Below are 16,389 nucleotides of genomic sequence, written 5' to 3' on the forward strand. Positions count from 1 at the left end.
TCCCTTTCGCCTCCCTCCACCGCGAAAGATCCCGGACCAAATGCGAAAGCTCAATACGCGGATTTGAAGGGAGACCAGAGCGGACCAGAGAGACCTGAGGCGGAAGACCAGTCACACGGACTGGCGTTATTCCCAGAGACGACAGACACGCAACTATGCGGGGAGGAGCAAACGCTGAATATCCACATGGACTCGCGTGGCGTTTTTCGTAGTGTGTCAGTGTTCTCCAGTCCCAAGCAGCACACGCGTTACCGAAAATTGGTATAGCGATACCGATACTCGTTACTTTGGCAGAGAGTAGTGAAGTATGGATATAGATACTTCCTTTTACAGCGATAGCTGTATGAGTGAACTTTTGTCAAGGCCGCTGCGTGGTTCCTGGCGTTTTATTGGGCGCGCCATTAGTTGGCGCAGCAGGAAACCGGAGAGTCGATAAAAAGAAAAAAAAAACGAGGTGCAAGTGGTGCGAGCGCTGTCAGTGCACCAGACGCCATGAGGCGGCCACAGAGATCTGTGCACCGTCTGCCGCACCAGTTGCAGCACGCGAACGGCATGAACGCCATATCGAGCCAACAAGCGGCCCAACGCGCATTGGCTGCGCGAAGACAACATGACGCAACAGTGAAGGAACGCAACGCGGTTGCGATGAGACGAAGCCAAGAAGATTCGAAAGTTAGGGAACGCGAAGCCGACGCCGAGAGATGAAGGTGGGAGAACGAACCATAGGTTGGCATTTTGCTAAGAATTCATTCAACATCACATCATGGTCAGTTTTCCGCAAAGCCCGCCACATCACATCACGGTCATAAACCATCACATCACGAGCCCGTAACTCAACTTCAACCTCAGAATTCATCACTTCATAACCCATCATTCAACTTCAACTTCAGAATTCATCACATCATAACCCATCATTCAACTTCAACTTCAGAACCCATCATATCACATCACATCATTCAACTTCAACTTCAGAATCCATCACATCATAACCCATCATTCAACTTCAGAACCCATCATCAGAATTCAACTTCAGATCCCATCGCGGTTTTGAAGTTGAATTCCTATGATGGGTTCTGAAGTCGGTGATGGATTTTGAAGTTGAAGTTTGTGATGGAGCTCTGAAGTTGAATTCCTATGATGGGTTCTGAAGTCAGTGATGGATTTTGAAGTTGAAGTTTGTGATGGGGCTTTGAAGTTGAATTCCTATGATGGGTTCTGAAGTCGGTGATGGATTTTGAAGTTGAAGTTTGTGATGGGGTTTTGAAGTTGAATTCCTATGATGGGTGCTGAAGTCGGTGATGGGGTTTTTTAAGTTGAACTCCAACAAAGGCCTACGTGGGGTGTGCCCGGCTGCAGGATTACGACGCTAGCGTCCTGCTCGCCTGTGTTTGCGTGGGTTTCCCGGTAGTGGCAGCAAAAGCGTAAACGAAGGAGGGGTATGCTATTTGGAGGGCGCGGTCAGCCTGCACTCGGTTGGACTTGGAAGCAGGGTTTACCGATGAAGGAGGAAAGGGGGGGATGCCACGTTTGACCTCCGCTGTCGCATGCGAACAGCGGAAGGTGTATTGCATGCGCGGTAGGGTTGTTGCACAATATTGCGCCCGTTGTTGACAAATAAGTTAGCGCATAGCACATTGCGCGTTCATGTGGCTTCGGGTGACCGCTGATGGGGTTTTGAAGTTGAATACCAACGAAGGCCTACGTTGGTGTGCCCGGCTGCTCGCTGCTGGAGGATTACGACGTTCGCGTCTTCCTCGCCCCTGTTAGCGTGGATTTCCTGGTAGTGGGGGCGAAATCGTAAGCGGAGGAGGGGTATGCTGTTTGGAGGGTGCGGTCGCCTTGCTCTGGGTTGGGCTTGGAAGCAGGGTGCACCAAGAAAGGAGGAAAGGGAGGGGTGCAACGTTTGACCTCCGCTGTCGCATGTGAACGGCGGCGGGAGGTATGTTGCTTATGCGATAGGGTTGTTGCACAATGTTGCGCCCGTTGTTGACAGCTAAGTGAGCGCATAGCACATTTCAGGTTCATGTGGCTTCGTACGACATCCTTGCCTGCCGGAACATTGGACGTTCATATGACTTCGTACGATCGCCGTGTCTGCCGGTACATTGCACGATCATGTGGCTTCGTACGTCCGGCTTTTCCGCCGTGCCATTTTTCACTCGTGACGCGGGGGTATCTTCGGCTATTAGCTTTGGCATCGGAATACATCGTGGCCAGCCACTCAGTATTACATGAGTTCTTGTGACATGATGCTTACTGACACTGGAAATAGCCGTCATGAACGAATTCAGCGACCTGTAATCACCTTCGCTGGACATATGTTTTTACTCTAATTCTTTCATGCAATACACCACTGCAGTGGTTTATCCGGAATCCCAAGCAGGGGGCGTGGTCATTATTACAGCTACGTGATAACAGCTTTACACGTATAATTACCGACATGTCATTACAGCTGAAACGGCAAGCCCCCTTTTTTTGCAGGGGGTTTCACAGGGATGTATCATGGTCTCGATAAATCACTGACACCAAAAACTGAGAATCTCTCCTCGGAGAAGTGTAACACATTGTATTCTTCTTCCTCCGAGGAGGGTATATACGGACGAACACTAAGTGAATTCTTAACGACCGAGGCGTTTGGACACATGTAATACATACAGAATGTGAGGCGGAAATTGAAGTGAAGACTGCAATGAGCTCGGAAGACCACCAACTTACAGTCCATGAAACAGTTTCTTTCCCTTTCTCACAATCTCTAAATAAATATGTGTCGGCACAGTTTACAACAATTCCCACTCTTACCTGTTTTTATTTGATATTTGAAACAACCTCTCATCATAATCACTTGAGTGTAGTGTTAGTCACTTTTTGAGGTAACTTCGCAAAAGTATCATGAGCAAAGTTAGCAATTTTTATTTCGCTTCTCGTCCAAGCAGGCAGAACGCACAACGCGGGCTCCTTTCTTTTTATTTTGCTGCTAAAAAATCCGACGACAGTGACCCCGCCTCTTGCACGTGCGCGGCGCCAGCAGCCTGTCTGCTCCGCCTTGTTGCAGCGCGATGCACTGGATGTACGCAAACGCAATTCCGGCGTGCTTTTGAGTTAGGTCGCAGAGCGTTCGGTTGGTGTGCGTGGAGTGCATTTTTTTACGGGGAAGGTGATAAGGCCACTGGCAAGGTTCTATGAAATGTGCGCGGAAATGGGAACTCACAGAACTTGGAATTCCAATTCTCACTTTGTGCCCAATTTACAAGGTATATTCGGAACTCCGCTCCCAACTTAATTTCGGCATAGTAGCAAGAACTTTCATTTCTCACTTAATTTCATTTTGATAACTTGAAGGTTGTAACTTCATTACATATTTAGCTTAATGACGTAACTCGTAAGTAGCAACTTTTGGGTGATAATTAACTTCCCCGCCTCTGCTTAAATGTACTTTATTGGCTATGAATATCTAAGATATATCAGCTGCGTGCTCTGATGGAACACTTGTGTCCGATGGATGCTACATGCATGCCGAACACATAATTCCCCAAGACATGACCTATGCACCTCAGATAAATAAGAGACCTATAGTGACCTCTGTGTATTACATTTAAAACAAAAGACGTCCACAAAAACGATGCCAGCCCGATCTTCTCCTATTTGGATCCCAACCACACAAAGGAATAATAAGCAATCTAAGAAGACACAAAATAAGCCTAATAAAACACACTTCATCAGCACGACAGCAATCTACAGTCGCCTGGTAAAACGCGCGTACGCGACCGAAGGCGGAGGCTCAAATCCAAACCCATCCAATATATATATATATATATACGCACATTATAGCTGTAGGCGAGCAAATGAGTCAAATAGAACAACCGCAACGTGCAGACCGCGCGACAGCAGAACGCCAAATCGCATCTCGATCAAATCCACCGCTCACATTCGCAACATACAATTGCCCCCGGCTACATGACATTGCCCTCCGCGCCCCACTACGCCAGAGAGTAACGCGTTCCAAACACTTTCCCTCCCTGCGACCGCCGGTACACAACAACGGGGGGGAGGAAGTCCGCCAGGCATCTGCAGTGTCACGCCCATACGCCCACATCAGACACGAAACGCGAAGCGTTTATGTTCGCTTGGTGCACTCCAATACACATTTGCCATTCACTCCGCACGCGTTCGCACAAGTAACTGTCACGACACGTGAAGGTCAGACATCGACTAAACATTGTCGGCTTCAAAACCTATTATGAGAACTTCGAAACCTATCCGTCATCTTCAAAATGTATCGCGCAGACTTCAGCTTCAAAACCCATCCCGCTGACTTCCCCGTAAAAACCATCGCGCTGACTTCAAAACCCAACACACGGACTTCGACTTCCAAACTCACACACGCTGACTTCAACTTCAAATCCCATCACGCGGACTTCAACTCCAAAACCCATCACGCGGACTTCAACTTCAAAACCCATCACGCGGACTTCAACTTCAAAACCCATCACGCGGACTTCAACTTCAAAACCCATCACGCGGACTTCAACTTCAAATCCCATCATAGCCCTTCATTCAACTTCAACATCAACTTCACATCACATCATAGCCCTTCATTCAACTTCAACTTCAACTTCACTTCACATCATGCCGCTCATTCAACTTCAACTTCACATCACATCATGCCCTTCATTCAACATCACATCGTTCTCTATGAGGTGAATGAAGTCGGTGAAGGCCATCATGAATGAATTCGCCGACCTATGATACGCGCAATATATGCATTGCACAGTCACTTTCAAATGATTTTGGACAAATGCATGGTACGATCATCTGCATGACTGTTGTCCTACAGCCCAAGTTTAACAGCACAGGATGTAATTCGCTGCGCCGGACTCACGTCCGGTGTAGGGAAATCCCTGGGCGAACTGTTGCGCATGGACGATAGAGCTATTGCTGTCACTTCACACGGATGCGAAAAGGCGTGAATTTTTAATGTGACGGAATAGCGTTACCGTTACAAAAAAAGTTCCGCGATACTTTACCCGGTACTTTAGCTGAAAATACAAAGTAATTGCACGAAATCTGCAACATCGAAATCTCGCTTACGTGAGCACTCAGTTTATATCACAGCGAATTGGGAGAAGACGGCTTTTGTAACTAAAAAGATGCAGTAAACAGGCTCAGTCGTGTCCGGCCGCCGTAGTGTATTACATGAACACGTCACGATCTCCGATTGCTTTGGTCGGCTCTGGCTCTTCCACGGTGCTGAGCCCACCTGCGGATGTACTCCATCATCTGTGTAGGTCACTTTCACACTCGCACAAGTTGCACCGCTGGTAGAGTGTAAGGGCTCGCTGTGCACGCCGGCAGTCGCGTTTGCCTGTGCCGCTAATCTTCTTCGGCGCTCTCGTAGCGCTCGGTGCTGGACTTTGGGGGCGTTCTGGATTCCTCTCGAGCCGTCATTTCTTCTGATTGCCTTTTGCTTCGATTCTGATCATATTTTAGTTTCATATACTGGCCGACATACTGGCGATATTTCAACTTTGCAAATTTATAAAATATTGGATGTTGTTTGTTGTTGAACCCGACATCGATGAAGGCCAAGATAGAACCTCTCAAACGCTTTCCAACGACAATAGATCGGCGTCCTAGCTCCACGAGTTCGCGCGGTCGACTGCCCGCAAGGGACGCGTACCCCTATATTTCCGTCTCTCTCGCACGCGCACACCACACCAAGAGATTGCTTCAGCTGCAGCAATGATCTTGTTAGCTAGAATCTTACACGTGTAAGTTATCTGGATTTAGCCGGTTGGTTGCTATCAATTTATTAGTCACCGAGTTTTCGCGTCGTGAAATTCGGCATTATTTTTGTTGCATCGTAAATTTTAATATGGCTACCAAACCGAACTTACAGACGTCTTCACGTCAGACACCTTAGTTGTCTTTTAGCAATAGCTGGCGCTGAAAGTTCCCGTCCAGCTGCGTTATGCGGACCAGTCATAATGCACAAAAGTAACAGCTATATGACCAGTAAAAAAAAGTTTGGGGCACAACAAAAGCACCGGTATCATTAACGATACGGAGATAGCGTTGCCATAAATTTGTAACGGAGATTCTTTTCGGATACCGATGCTGAAACCGATCAATGAAACGCATGAGGAGATCTCCTTCGAGGTTGAAGCAGAATACAGCGGTATGTAGAGCGGGGTCCGACTTTTTTGGTATCCGATATTTTCGTTCAATACGACTGTCATTGCTACATGTATTTGGCGCCATGCCCGGAAGAGCACAGAGATATTCGCGATAGTTTTCTCGTATGGAACCGAAATCTTTCGTGCGTTGTGCCCTCCTAATTGCTGAAGAGTATCTGAAAAACACACATAATGAAAGTCGAGTGCAAATCTGCGCCAAAATGTCTACAGTCGATATGCGATGACTGTAGCAACTCACTTTAGATTTTAGGCATTGAATATGCCAGCGGAAGCCCTTGGTGCCAGCTAAAAAATAAAAGAACAAGAAGAAAAACGATTATGGTGGTTGCTCTGCGCCATACTTGGGGTCACAGCCGTTTTGGCTTGACATGAAACTACGGGCGTGTTAAAAGTAGATGTAAGCTGGTAGCGAAATCAGCGATGATACCAAATCTGACCTATCCAAACGGTTATCTTAATTTGATGTGATTTGATTTGATTTCTTTATTAACTTGCCCATAAACAGCACATGCCTTATTAATATGCATGATTATTGTGCCTTAATAATGCCTTATTAATTCACGATGCGCGAGCGATCCTCGTAGTACAAGTACGATCGTAAAGAAAAAAGTATCTAAGACATGCGCATGATTTCTATGTGTACTAATAGTGTATTCATGATTTCAATGTAGGAAACAATAACTGTTGCCCCTCTCGTACACATAGAAACTCATGAATCATCTGGGTACGCTTCCGGATCCTGCTGCCCTGAGCATGTACAGGTCCCGACAAAATGTTACGGAACACGCGAGCGGTGTATTTTCCCCTCTGTGTCTCCTTCGCTTTGTCACATTTCAAATTAACCCGCACGTTCAACATCTTCCTGCATGCTTTCATATGTTTTATAGGATGATCCATAGCGAAATACAAAAAGGCTATCATTAATCTTGCCCAGAAATATTTAATACCGGCATCGAGCGCAATAAATTATTTCCTGCCACGATTTTATGCGAACTAGTGGGGTTCAACTGTTGACGAACTTTCCTAATTTATTTTACTACGTCGATGTATAGCTGTATCACTTGCATTTCAGGCTGCCGACTTGGAGCTCCTAGAGAACGGAGTGCCATCACCATCCAACCGCAGCAGCATGTGCTCTGAGATCGTCCGCATCGAACAGATGGCAAGTGACCAGGAGTCACAGGCCGACACAAAATTTGCAAAATACATCAACAGAATCAGGGTAAGTCAAAATATCGCTGCGTTACCTGCGTCCTTTGGTCACATCTGAATCACTTCCATCTCGGTGACACACAGTAGTGACGTCGGCCTATGATTACCTCACCGTAGAACAGGAACCGGGTTATGAATATGTTGTTCGTTTTTCGTGTTTATTTAAAAATTGCGAGGTTCAGTTGAAATAAATTTTGCATGACATGTACATTCAACGCGCACCGGAATTCATTTGTGATCTCAAAATCAACCCGACCTGGTGTCCCTTTAGGAAAATTAATACTATGCGCACGGTTTATAAGTAATTTACATACAGCGGCATCGACTGGGTGCCGAGCTGGGATGCCTGCGTGTATGTAGCTATTTCCAGATGCCGAGACTGCCTTGTACTACGCGCACTTTTAAGGTGGCGGTCGCCTTCGTTTCCATCGATTTTGAAACTACGGTGAAATTTTATTCCTTGTTTATCAGTGACCATGGTACTGACAATCCTATGCGAATTACTGTCGTAGTTTTTGTGCAATTTGATGGAATACGGTGCAAGAGCAGACGCCGGATGATGAGAGTATGGCGACATTCCCTCTCTGGGAAAAGGAGAAAACGTCATACTGTAACCGACCAATGACGGCGCACTTTTGACAAAGGTGAGCTGCCTGAACGGCGCTCGTCCTTGCAGTAAAACACGTACACGCCTCGTACTGCCGATGACTCCCAAAGGACTAACAACGACAACGGCGCTAAGAGCCGAAGCGATGATCTCATACTTCGGAGAAATAACCTATAGCATGTCGCGTAGGAAGCACCATGTAATTACGTTCATGCTTGGATCTATGCCGATGGGAATATGTCGGCAAGCCGTACGAAACAGGCAACTTACCATACATGTGCATATCATGGGTCTCCTTGCAATATCTCCACACTGCCGACTACCCTTAAAACTCCAAAACATTAGAAACAGTCCTCTCCTGTAAGGATATTGCCGGTCCGAGGAACAAAAACACTCAACCAATTGTGCGACGTCAAAAAGCGTCCTTGCCAGATTCTCCAATATGTACCGCCCTTAGCGCTACGGTGAGAGGTGCGCTGCTGGGGGAACAAGAACGACAACAAAATGCATGGTAACGTGGTTATGGGGTGTTTCCGTGGAGGAAGTACCGAAACGCGAGCCGTAAAACTTGCACCTGCACCGTTTGAAAGTGTGTCTCGACTTATCCCATAGCACCGCCTTAACAACTAAATTCCTAGGCTCGTCCGCGTGCTAACAATTCACATTTGCGACGTGCCATTCAGATGGACGAACCCATTTGCTCTCCCCATGAGCTTTATTTTACGCTTTAGTTGTCGAAAGTTCAGCGTGATAGCGAATCCTTTAACGACACAAACCTTCAAGTTATGTTTTCACTGCATTCGCTTTCGTTATTCTGAGAAGTTATCTTCCGTTGGTGCTTTTGTTTCTGAGGTAAACCTCAAACCTGTTAACTAACATTGCGTAAAACAATCATTTGTTGTGTTGTTTTCGTTAGTGGACTGCGCATTTATACTTTTTCTTTATGTGCTTTTTCTGCTGCACCATACAGGGTGTTTCACGAAAATCTCCCCGCTGAATAATTCGTGAACAGGTGGCGCTATCGAAGAAATTTCTTTTTGGTAAAGATCATTGGGGCATCGGCCATGAACTGAGTAGTGAACGGTTCATTTGCATACCCTCACTAATTAGATAAAAATCTTAACTTTTACCTTTGACTTCGCGCGCTTGCGGAACCTCTGTTTTACGCACCGGGACCTTCAGTGAAAAATACTGCAAGAAAAAAAAAAAACGCATCGACACTTAGTGATTTTTCCGAGTAATTAATCGGATTCGGTTTACATATTTATTGCGCGGAGCAGCGCACCAATGCGCTCTTTGGATCAGCTATCCGGCTATCAGTTTCGTGTCCATCCGCCTGGTTCACGCACGGGGGCGACGGAAGATTAGGAACAGCCGCAAGAGACGCTTTGATATTCCTTCTCAAAGCGACTGGTAAACAGCGCTGCCGGTTCTGTCGTTTCGTAGGTGAGGTAGCGTGCTCCTATCATGGATGATGACGAATGCGCCGCCAGCGCTGTGAACTAGTGGGTACACTCTTAAAAATTAACTACATCACGTAGCACGCATCTAGCAAACCATGATCCGGAATGACAACGTTCTCGCCCGATTCGTTGAAGACAGGAGGCGGAGCTTTTCTTTCTGTCCTTATGTACGGCATCATTGCTACAAAAAACAAAAGAAAAGAAAGAAGAAGAAAGAAAGAACGGCGTACGCCTCCCATACTTATCAAATCCAAGGAGAGAACGTCCAAACGTTGTCATCCGGCATGATGGTCCGTGATGACCGGTCTTGGTCCTTATCTTCCGTCACCCCCGTGTGTCAGCCAGGCGGATGAACACGAAATTGATAGCCGGATAGCTGATCTGAAGAGCAGAAATATGTAACCCGAAACCGATTAATTACTCGGAAAAATCACGGCGTTTTTTTTTCTTGAGTTTTTTTTCTTGCAATATTTTTCGCTGAAGGTCTCGATGCGTGATACAGAGGTTCTGTAAGAGTGCGAAGTAAAAGTTAAAAGTTAAGATGTGTATCTAATTACTGAACGCATGCAAATGAGCCGCTCACTACTCGGTTAATGGCCGACGTCCCAAGTATCTTTACCAAAAAGGGATTTCTTCAATAGCGCCCCGTGTTCACGAATTATTCAGCCGGGGGATTTTCGTGAAACACCCTGTATAGTAGACTATGTGCTGTTTACGGGTAACTTAGTAGAAGGAAATGAAATCTAATGCTCGACAAATTGTCTAAATATAGTAATAAAAATGCTAACTGTTTCTGTTCTCATTCGGTAGGGAATGGGAACTAGCTTTATCAGATATTACATTTTAAGCATGATGATTTATGACTCCCGTTGACGCTGCTGAAGTTTTGTACCAGAATTCAAAAGCAAAGAAGAGAAATTCAAAGCAAAAAAAAAAAGTATTTTTCACCGGATTTAATTCTCGACGAACAATTTCATTAGAAAGAAAGCTGAGTAGCGGCTTATCGCATTTAAAGCGCTTGGGCTTTACCAAGAGAAAAGAACATTTTCCGTCTAGAAGAATTCCTTCAAACAAGTGATGTCGCGAACGAGAAATTCGCCTTGCAAAATGACAAAAGGAAAGCACTTTAACAAACTGACGACGTCTGCGACATCCCATCTGAAAGTGGAAGCAGACGTCTGTCTGATTTTCTGCTGCTCCTGTTTAATGGTGAAATTACGGCTCACACCACTGAAAGTGAACACGCTCTGGTAAACTAAGACGATCTTTCGTTTTGCCTTTTTTTTTCTTTTTTGGCACGTACAGTGAAGGCTGGTGTTTTGCCTCTTGGCATATTTTGCATCCATTTCTTTCTATCTTTGTTTCCAGTAAAATACAAGCAAAAGAACAATTCCCTGCAAAGAAGGGTTGTTTCCACTTTTGGTATTACAGTTTGGAGTTTTCTAGGACCATGTACAAGAAACGTTCGCTAGAACTAACGGACGCGAATTATCGATGACCTTTCTATCCCACTGCCAGGACACATAAGCTTTCCTGTCCATTGAGTGTAACATTAATAAATAAAATTGCTGCAATTCATTTGTGATACGTCCCTGCGTAGGGCCTTAAAAAATGGGCACTGCGACAGAAGAAGCCGAAAGAGCCCGACCGACCAGACTCCTTCCTGGAAAAATTCGCAATGGGCCAAATGGGAGATGATGCCGCAGATGTTCCAAAAGAGCAACAAACTAAGCAAAGGCAAGTGTGATAACCATATCGATTTCAGGAAGTGCTCCATGCACATGTATTTATACTGTGGATGCACTCAGCTTCTTCCAGAAGCACAAGCAGGCGTTCGTCGTTGATCCGTCGGAAAAATTCCATTACCGGTGGCTGTCCGTCATTAGTGCTGCCGTGCTCTACAATGTCCTTGTCATCGTGGGTAGGAGTGTCTTCTGGGAACTTCACAATGCCATGCCTGTTGCTTGGTATGTCGTTGATTACATCAGTGACGGTATCTACCTTCTAGACATGCTCCTGCACGCCAGGACAGGTAAGGCATGAAACGTTTTCAAGTTTTCAAGTAAATCTAGAAGCAAGATAGGTACACCATTACACGACGTGCTTCTGATGTTGCTTTCGTTTAGACGAGACTTAGTATTATTCGGGAGCATAAACACAAGAAAGATGCGAAAGGTGAGCACCAGCAGCTTTCGCATGGCCGTTGATGGTACAGGACATCGTGGGCCTTTTTGCACAACCCAATCCGGACACTGCAAAAGCGACGGCACCTGTCTCTACTCCTTCCATGTCAAAGCTGAAGGAACAACACGGCATATGAAGGTCTTACATAGACGCCGTCAGAGTGCTTCTGAAACCAGCCTTCCCAAGACGTAGTGGGTAGCCCATGATCCCTTCCTTCCGCCCATTAGTACACGCATGTGAACATGGAAGCAGATAAATCATGGAAAGGGGTACATTACATTGTGGTCGCAAAACAGACGGTTTTTTCCGGATCTTCGTTCGTACCTCAGGCAAGGTCGGACAGGGAGAAAGGCCTCCTGGAAGTCATAGTTTGGATTTTTTTGCTGTCCCTTAATCCGTCTGACGCATTTTAAAGGGTCGTGATCAAACCTCGGTCATGTCTTCAAGTCAAAAAAGCTGTAGGTGACGGTGTATTGTTCGTCGTTATCTGGCTCGCCTTGCTCAATATATCAGGTTTTGGGCTTCATTGTCGAATTCAGGTGTGTTCCTTTGCGTGTTTACTGCCAGTTGACGCTCAGACCGTCTATCGTTTCATCAAGTGCGTTGTGCGCGGCTTAAGTGGCTGCGACCAATCAGGATTGCGCTGCTACTTTTGAGAACAACAATGGATCTGTGCTCTGTGGGTAGCAGTGTCAGTTTATGAATTGTAAGAAGCAGTAGCTAATGCGTGTGGGACCTGTGAATAAAGGTCAAGATCACGGGTTGTAGGACCGACCGAGGATTGTAGCAAGGTGGGGGAGGTAAACATTGCTTCCAGCACTGTGTGTCGGAGATTCCTGGTGGACGTTAAAATCTCACAGGTGCTTGAAATTATCCGCTGTCCTATGCTATGGCATGTGTAGCCACACATTTGTGGACGGACTCACCTTACGCGTAAATATACTCCCAATGACTAATATGAGATTGGAATGCTCGCGAAAGCTGCTGCTGTTCACGTCGATGACGATGAGAATGATGAAGATGGCGGCTACATTGGCTACACCCTTCGGCGATGATGTTAAATGACACGGAAGGATCGCGTTAGCGACGTAGACTCTGTCACATCCAATTGTACGAAAAGCCAAAAAGGGCTGCCAGGTACACGACAAGAAACACAGAAAAAAGGTGGGCCTAGTGCACCGAGGAGTGGAGCAACAAAAAAAGAGTGTCGTTTCGAGCGAAAGCTCTTCTTCAGACTAGAGGACTGGAATGAGGAATTCCAGTCTATTCATTCCGGTCCTCTAGGCTGAAGAAGAGCTTTCGCTCGAAACGTCACTCCTTTTTTCATTGCTCCCCTCCTCGGTACACCAGTCTCCCCCTTTTTTTTCTGTGTTTCATATCCAATTGTCACAGGTGTCTCAAGACAGAGTTCTGAGCCCTCAACATCGTTCCATCGCTTCTACCTCAACTGCTTCCTCGTGGTGTAGACATTAGTTCCTATGCGGACGACATCTACCTTTGGGCGTCAATAAAGCAGTGTCAACACTGCAATCCGGACTTGAGATATCTGTTGACGTGGTGACCGCGTTGTGATCATCTCGTGGTGGCCTTGTACGAGGTGTATGGACATAACCCCTGAGAAGACCACTTTTCTTCCGTTCATTCAGAAACTGCAGTCCAGCTTTCGGATGGGAATAATCCGGTGTGCTATGCCTTGGGTAGCGATTCACCGTTTCCTTACCATCGTATTACATAATTCATCATTTGGAAACCTGAAGTTCTGAAAGCGCGGTTAATGCATGTCATTGTGAACAAGAGGCTATGCAGGAGCTCTGCTTTAGTGAAAGGACTATACTGTGCGGCCACTCACTTTGCAGGATAGACCGAGACATGTTCTTTGTGAAGCCTGCATCGCTATCACTACCTGTCGTTGTTTCATCGCTTCCGGCTGGATGCCCCTACAGTGCTGATTCCTACTCAAGAAAGTGGCTTTCTCCAAAGTACTTTATAAAGTACAACGTGGTCACTTAGCAGCTGTAATTGTAATGAACTATTCGGCTCCACATTTGTAAACCACTATCTTCATATTGACCCTGATCCATACATCAGAAAGAGAAGCTGCACGTCTCAGTTTGCATAAGCTATCATTGGGAGGGAGCGTTACCGAAAATTTATCAGACCTCTAGCCTCTGACCATGTGCCATTGCTTCAGCAGTAGTAATTAAAGATTTTGTGCTTAGACGCATTCTGAAAATTGCGATTGATTGTGTTTCATGGAATCCATGTCGCGTCCACCTTTGTCTGGTGTGCGGTTCAAGGTGTCTTTGTAACGGACCTAACTGCAGCTCTAATCTCGCAGGTTACCTCGAACAAGGCCTTTTGGTACGCAACACACGCAAGTTGCTGCTGAACTACACATCATCACTGCATTTCAAGCTGGACATCCTTAGCTTGCTCCCTACTGATATTTCTTACTTTTTCTTCGGCGTCGAGTGTCATGTGAAAGTTCCGTGTGTCGTCATTGTTCGTCTTAACCGCCTATTCAGGGCCTACCGCATGCAAGAATTCTCAGACAGGACTGAAGCTCGAACGAACTTTCCATATGCCTTTCGAATCGGTAAGCTCATCTTCTTAATACTGGTGATAATCCACTGGAACGCGTGCCTCTACTTTGCCGTTAGCTATGCCATAGGCTTCGGCACCGACAATTGGGTCTACAGGAACATCAGCATACCGGAGTACAGCACTCTGAGACATCAGTACATTTACAGCTTCTACTGGTCCACGTTAACACTGACTACGATTGGTGAAGTGCCTATTCCTGAAAAGGATGCGGAATACCTGTTCGTCGTAATTGACTTCTTGGTTGGTGTGCTCATTTTTGCCACTATCGTCGGCAACGTGGGTAGCATGATCACCAACATGAACGCCGCCAGGGCTGACTTTCAGCATCGCATGGACAGTGTGAAACAGTACATGGAGTTTCGTAAAGTTAGCAAGGAACTAGAGAACAGGGTCATTAAGTGGTTCGACTATCTTTGGACAAACAAACAGTCTTTAGATGAAGATAAGATAACGTCGATGCTGCCTGATAAGCTGAAAGCTGAGATAGCCATTCACGTGCATTTAGACACGCTGAAGCGCGTGAGACTTTTTCAGGACTGTGAACCAGGACTTCTGGTCCAGCTGGTGCTGAAACTGAGACTTCAGGTATTCAGTCCCGGTGACTACATCTGTCGGAAGGGGGATGTCGGCAAAGAAATGTACATCGTAAAGCGCGGTAAGCTAAGCGTTGTCGGCGACGACGGTCGTACTGTGTTCGCTACCTTGAGTGATGGCAGCGTCTTTGGTGAACTTAGTATTTTGAACATTTCCGGGAATAAGACAGGCAACAGACGAACTGCAAACGTGAGGAGTGTTGGTTACTCTGACCTGTTCTGCCTTTCTAAGGAGGACTTGTGGATCGTGCTAGAAGAGTATGCAGAAGCCAAGAAGATGCTGATTGAAAGAGGCCGAGAGATACTGCGTCGAGACGGACTCTTAGATGACAATGCTATAAAAGCTGCGGAGAAGGAACAGGAAGATTTGAGGAACATGTGTGAAAGGCTAGAGAAGTGTCTGGACAACGTGCAGACAAGACTAGCCAGGCTTTTGGCCGAGTACGCAGCGTTCCAGCAGAAAATGAAGCAGCGAATCACGAAGCTGGAAGGCAAACTCGATTCGGAGGTGGAAAACATACCTACCAGTTTTGATGAGGATGATGACCCAGTGAGCCATCGTCGACAGTCTTACTACGGGGTCAGAGAGCAGCGGCGTGATAGTTAGAAGTGCATAACTGTGAACTTTGCTGTGATAACGTCTTAGCGTAGCTTGCAAGCAAGCTGGATCGCCACATTTAGCGGGATGGCTCATGCAAGATATCACTGAGTGAACCAGAGTTTTCGATGTATATGAGGTGTGTGTGCTACGAATACGTCTCCAAAAGACTTTTTGTTGCAATATGTATAGCGCGGTGCGTAAAACGAACGACAGGAACGTGGCAGAAAATAACGTTGCCTTCATTTCTTGATTATGAGCAAGCAGGATGATGATGATGAACGAAAACGAGGCACATAAACGGGAGAGGATTTCGGATATCACATAGGAGCATTGAGGTGACATTTGACGTGGTTCGAAACCCTGTTTCATTCGTCGAGCTGTCCATCAGTAGTCACCATGCAAAATAGTTTCGTTGTGCGGTCTTTTGTCACTGCGCAATGAAATTTACAAAAACAGTCTGAGAAAGCAGCCTCGGACGGCCGGCACGTGACGTCGGCAGGTCCCGCGCCCTCATCTATTTCTTTCTTCTCGGCTCACGCGCTGCTTATTTGCACTTGAGCTGCACCGGTCTACGTCACTAGCCACATGATCGTCCCTGACAGGTGACGTCACCACGTCACCCTTCTCCTCCCCTCATTATCCGATACGCTCTTCCCAAAAGTGGACGACTCTTAAAAGATGTGCAAAACAGAGAGGCCTCGCGCCTCTGCGCTGTTCCCCTGCGTTCGTCGTTCTTTCGCGGGAGCTCATTTTGTTGGTTGCAGAGCACGTTGCGGAAAAAAAAAAAATAGAGAGAGAGAGAAACAGGAACGAAAATGGGAGTCACCTCAGTGCTCCTCGAAGATATGCTTTCTCCCAACGGGGAGTACATTGGCACAAAACACTCGCCAGTCGGAGTCACACGGCCAGCGACAGTCGGAGGCCATATGAA

At 46.4% G+C, this 16,389-nt stretch overlaps 1 protein-coding gene across 1 annotated transcript; it reads left to right on the forward strand.

Annotated features, from left to right (window-relative positions):
• Positions 1–492: 492 nt before the first annotated feature.
• Positions 493–15,464, forward strand: LOC135395897 (cyclic nucleotide-gated cation channel alpha-3-like). Its single transcript, XM_064626984.1, has 5 exons — positions 493–672; positions 7,267–7,416; positions 11,077–11,213; positions 11,285–11,508; positions 13,999–15,464. Exons 1-5 carry the CDS (start codon positions 493–495, stop codon positions 15,462–15,464), a joined length of 2,157 nt encoding a protein of 718 aa, XP_064483054.1.
• The last annotated feature ends 925 nt before the right edge of the window (positions 15,465–16,389 follow it).

Source organism: Ornithodoros turicata, chromosome 5 (genome assembly GCF_037126465.1).
Source record: "Ornithodoros turicata isolate Travis chromosome 5, ASM3712646v1, whole genome shotgun sequence".
Lineage (NCBI taxonomy): Eukaryota > Metazoa > Arthropoda > Arachnida > Ixodida > Argasidae > Ornithodoros > Ornithodoros turicata.

Excerpts from the sequence above, each read along its gene's own strand:
- LOC135395897 (XM_064626984.1), top strand. The coding sequence starts at position 493 with ATGAGGCGGCCACAGAGATCTGTGCACCGTCTGCCGCACCAGTTGCAG. Across the intron at positions 673-7,266 it reads GAAGCCAAGAAGATTCGAAA|GCTGCCGACTTGGAGCTCCT; the intron begins GTTAGGGAACGC and ends CTTGCATTTCAG. Across the intron at positions 11,214-11,284 it reads GAGCAACAAACTAAGCAAAG|CTTCTTCCAGAAGCACAAGC; the intron begins GCAAGTGTGATA and ends GGATGCACTCAG.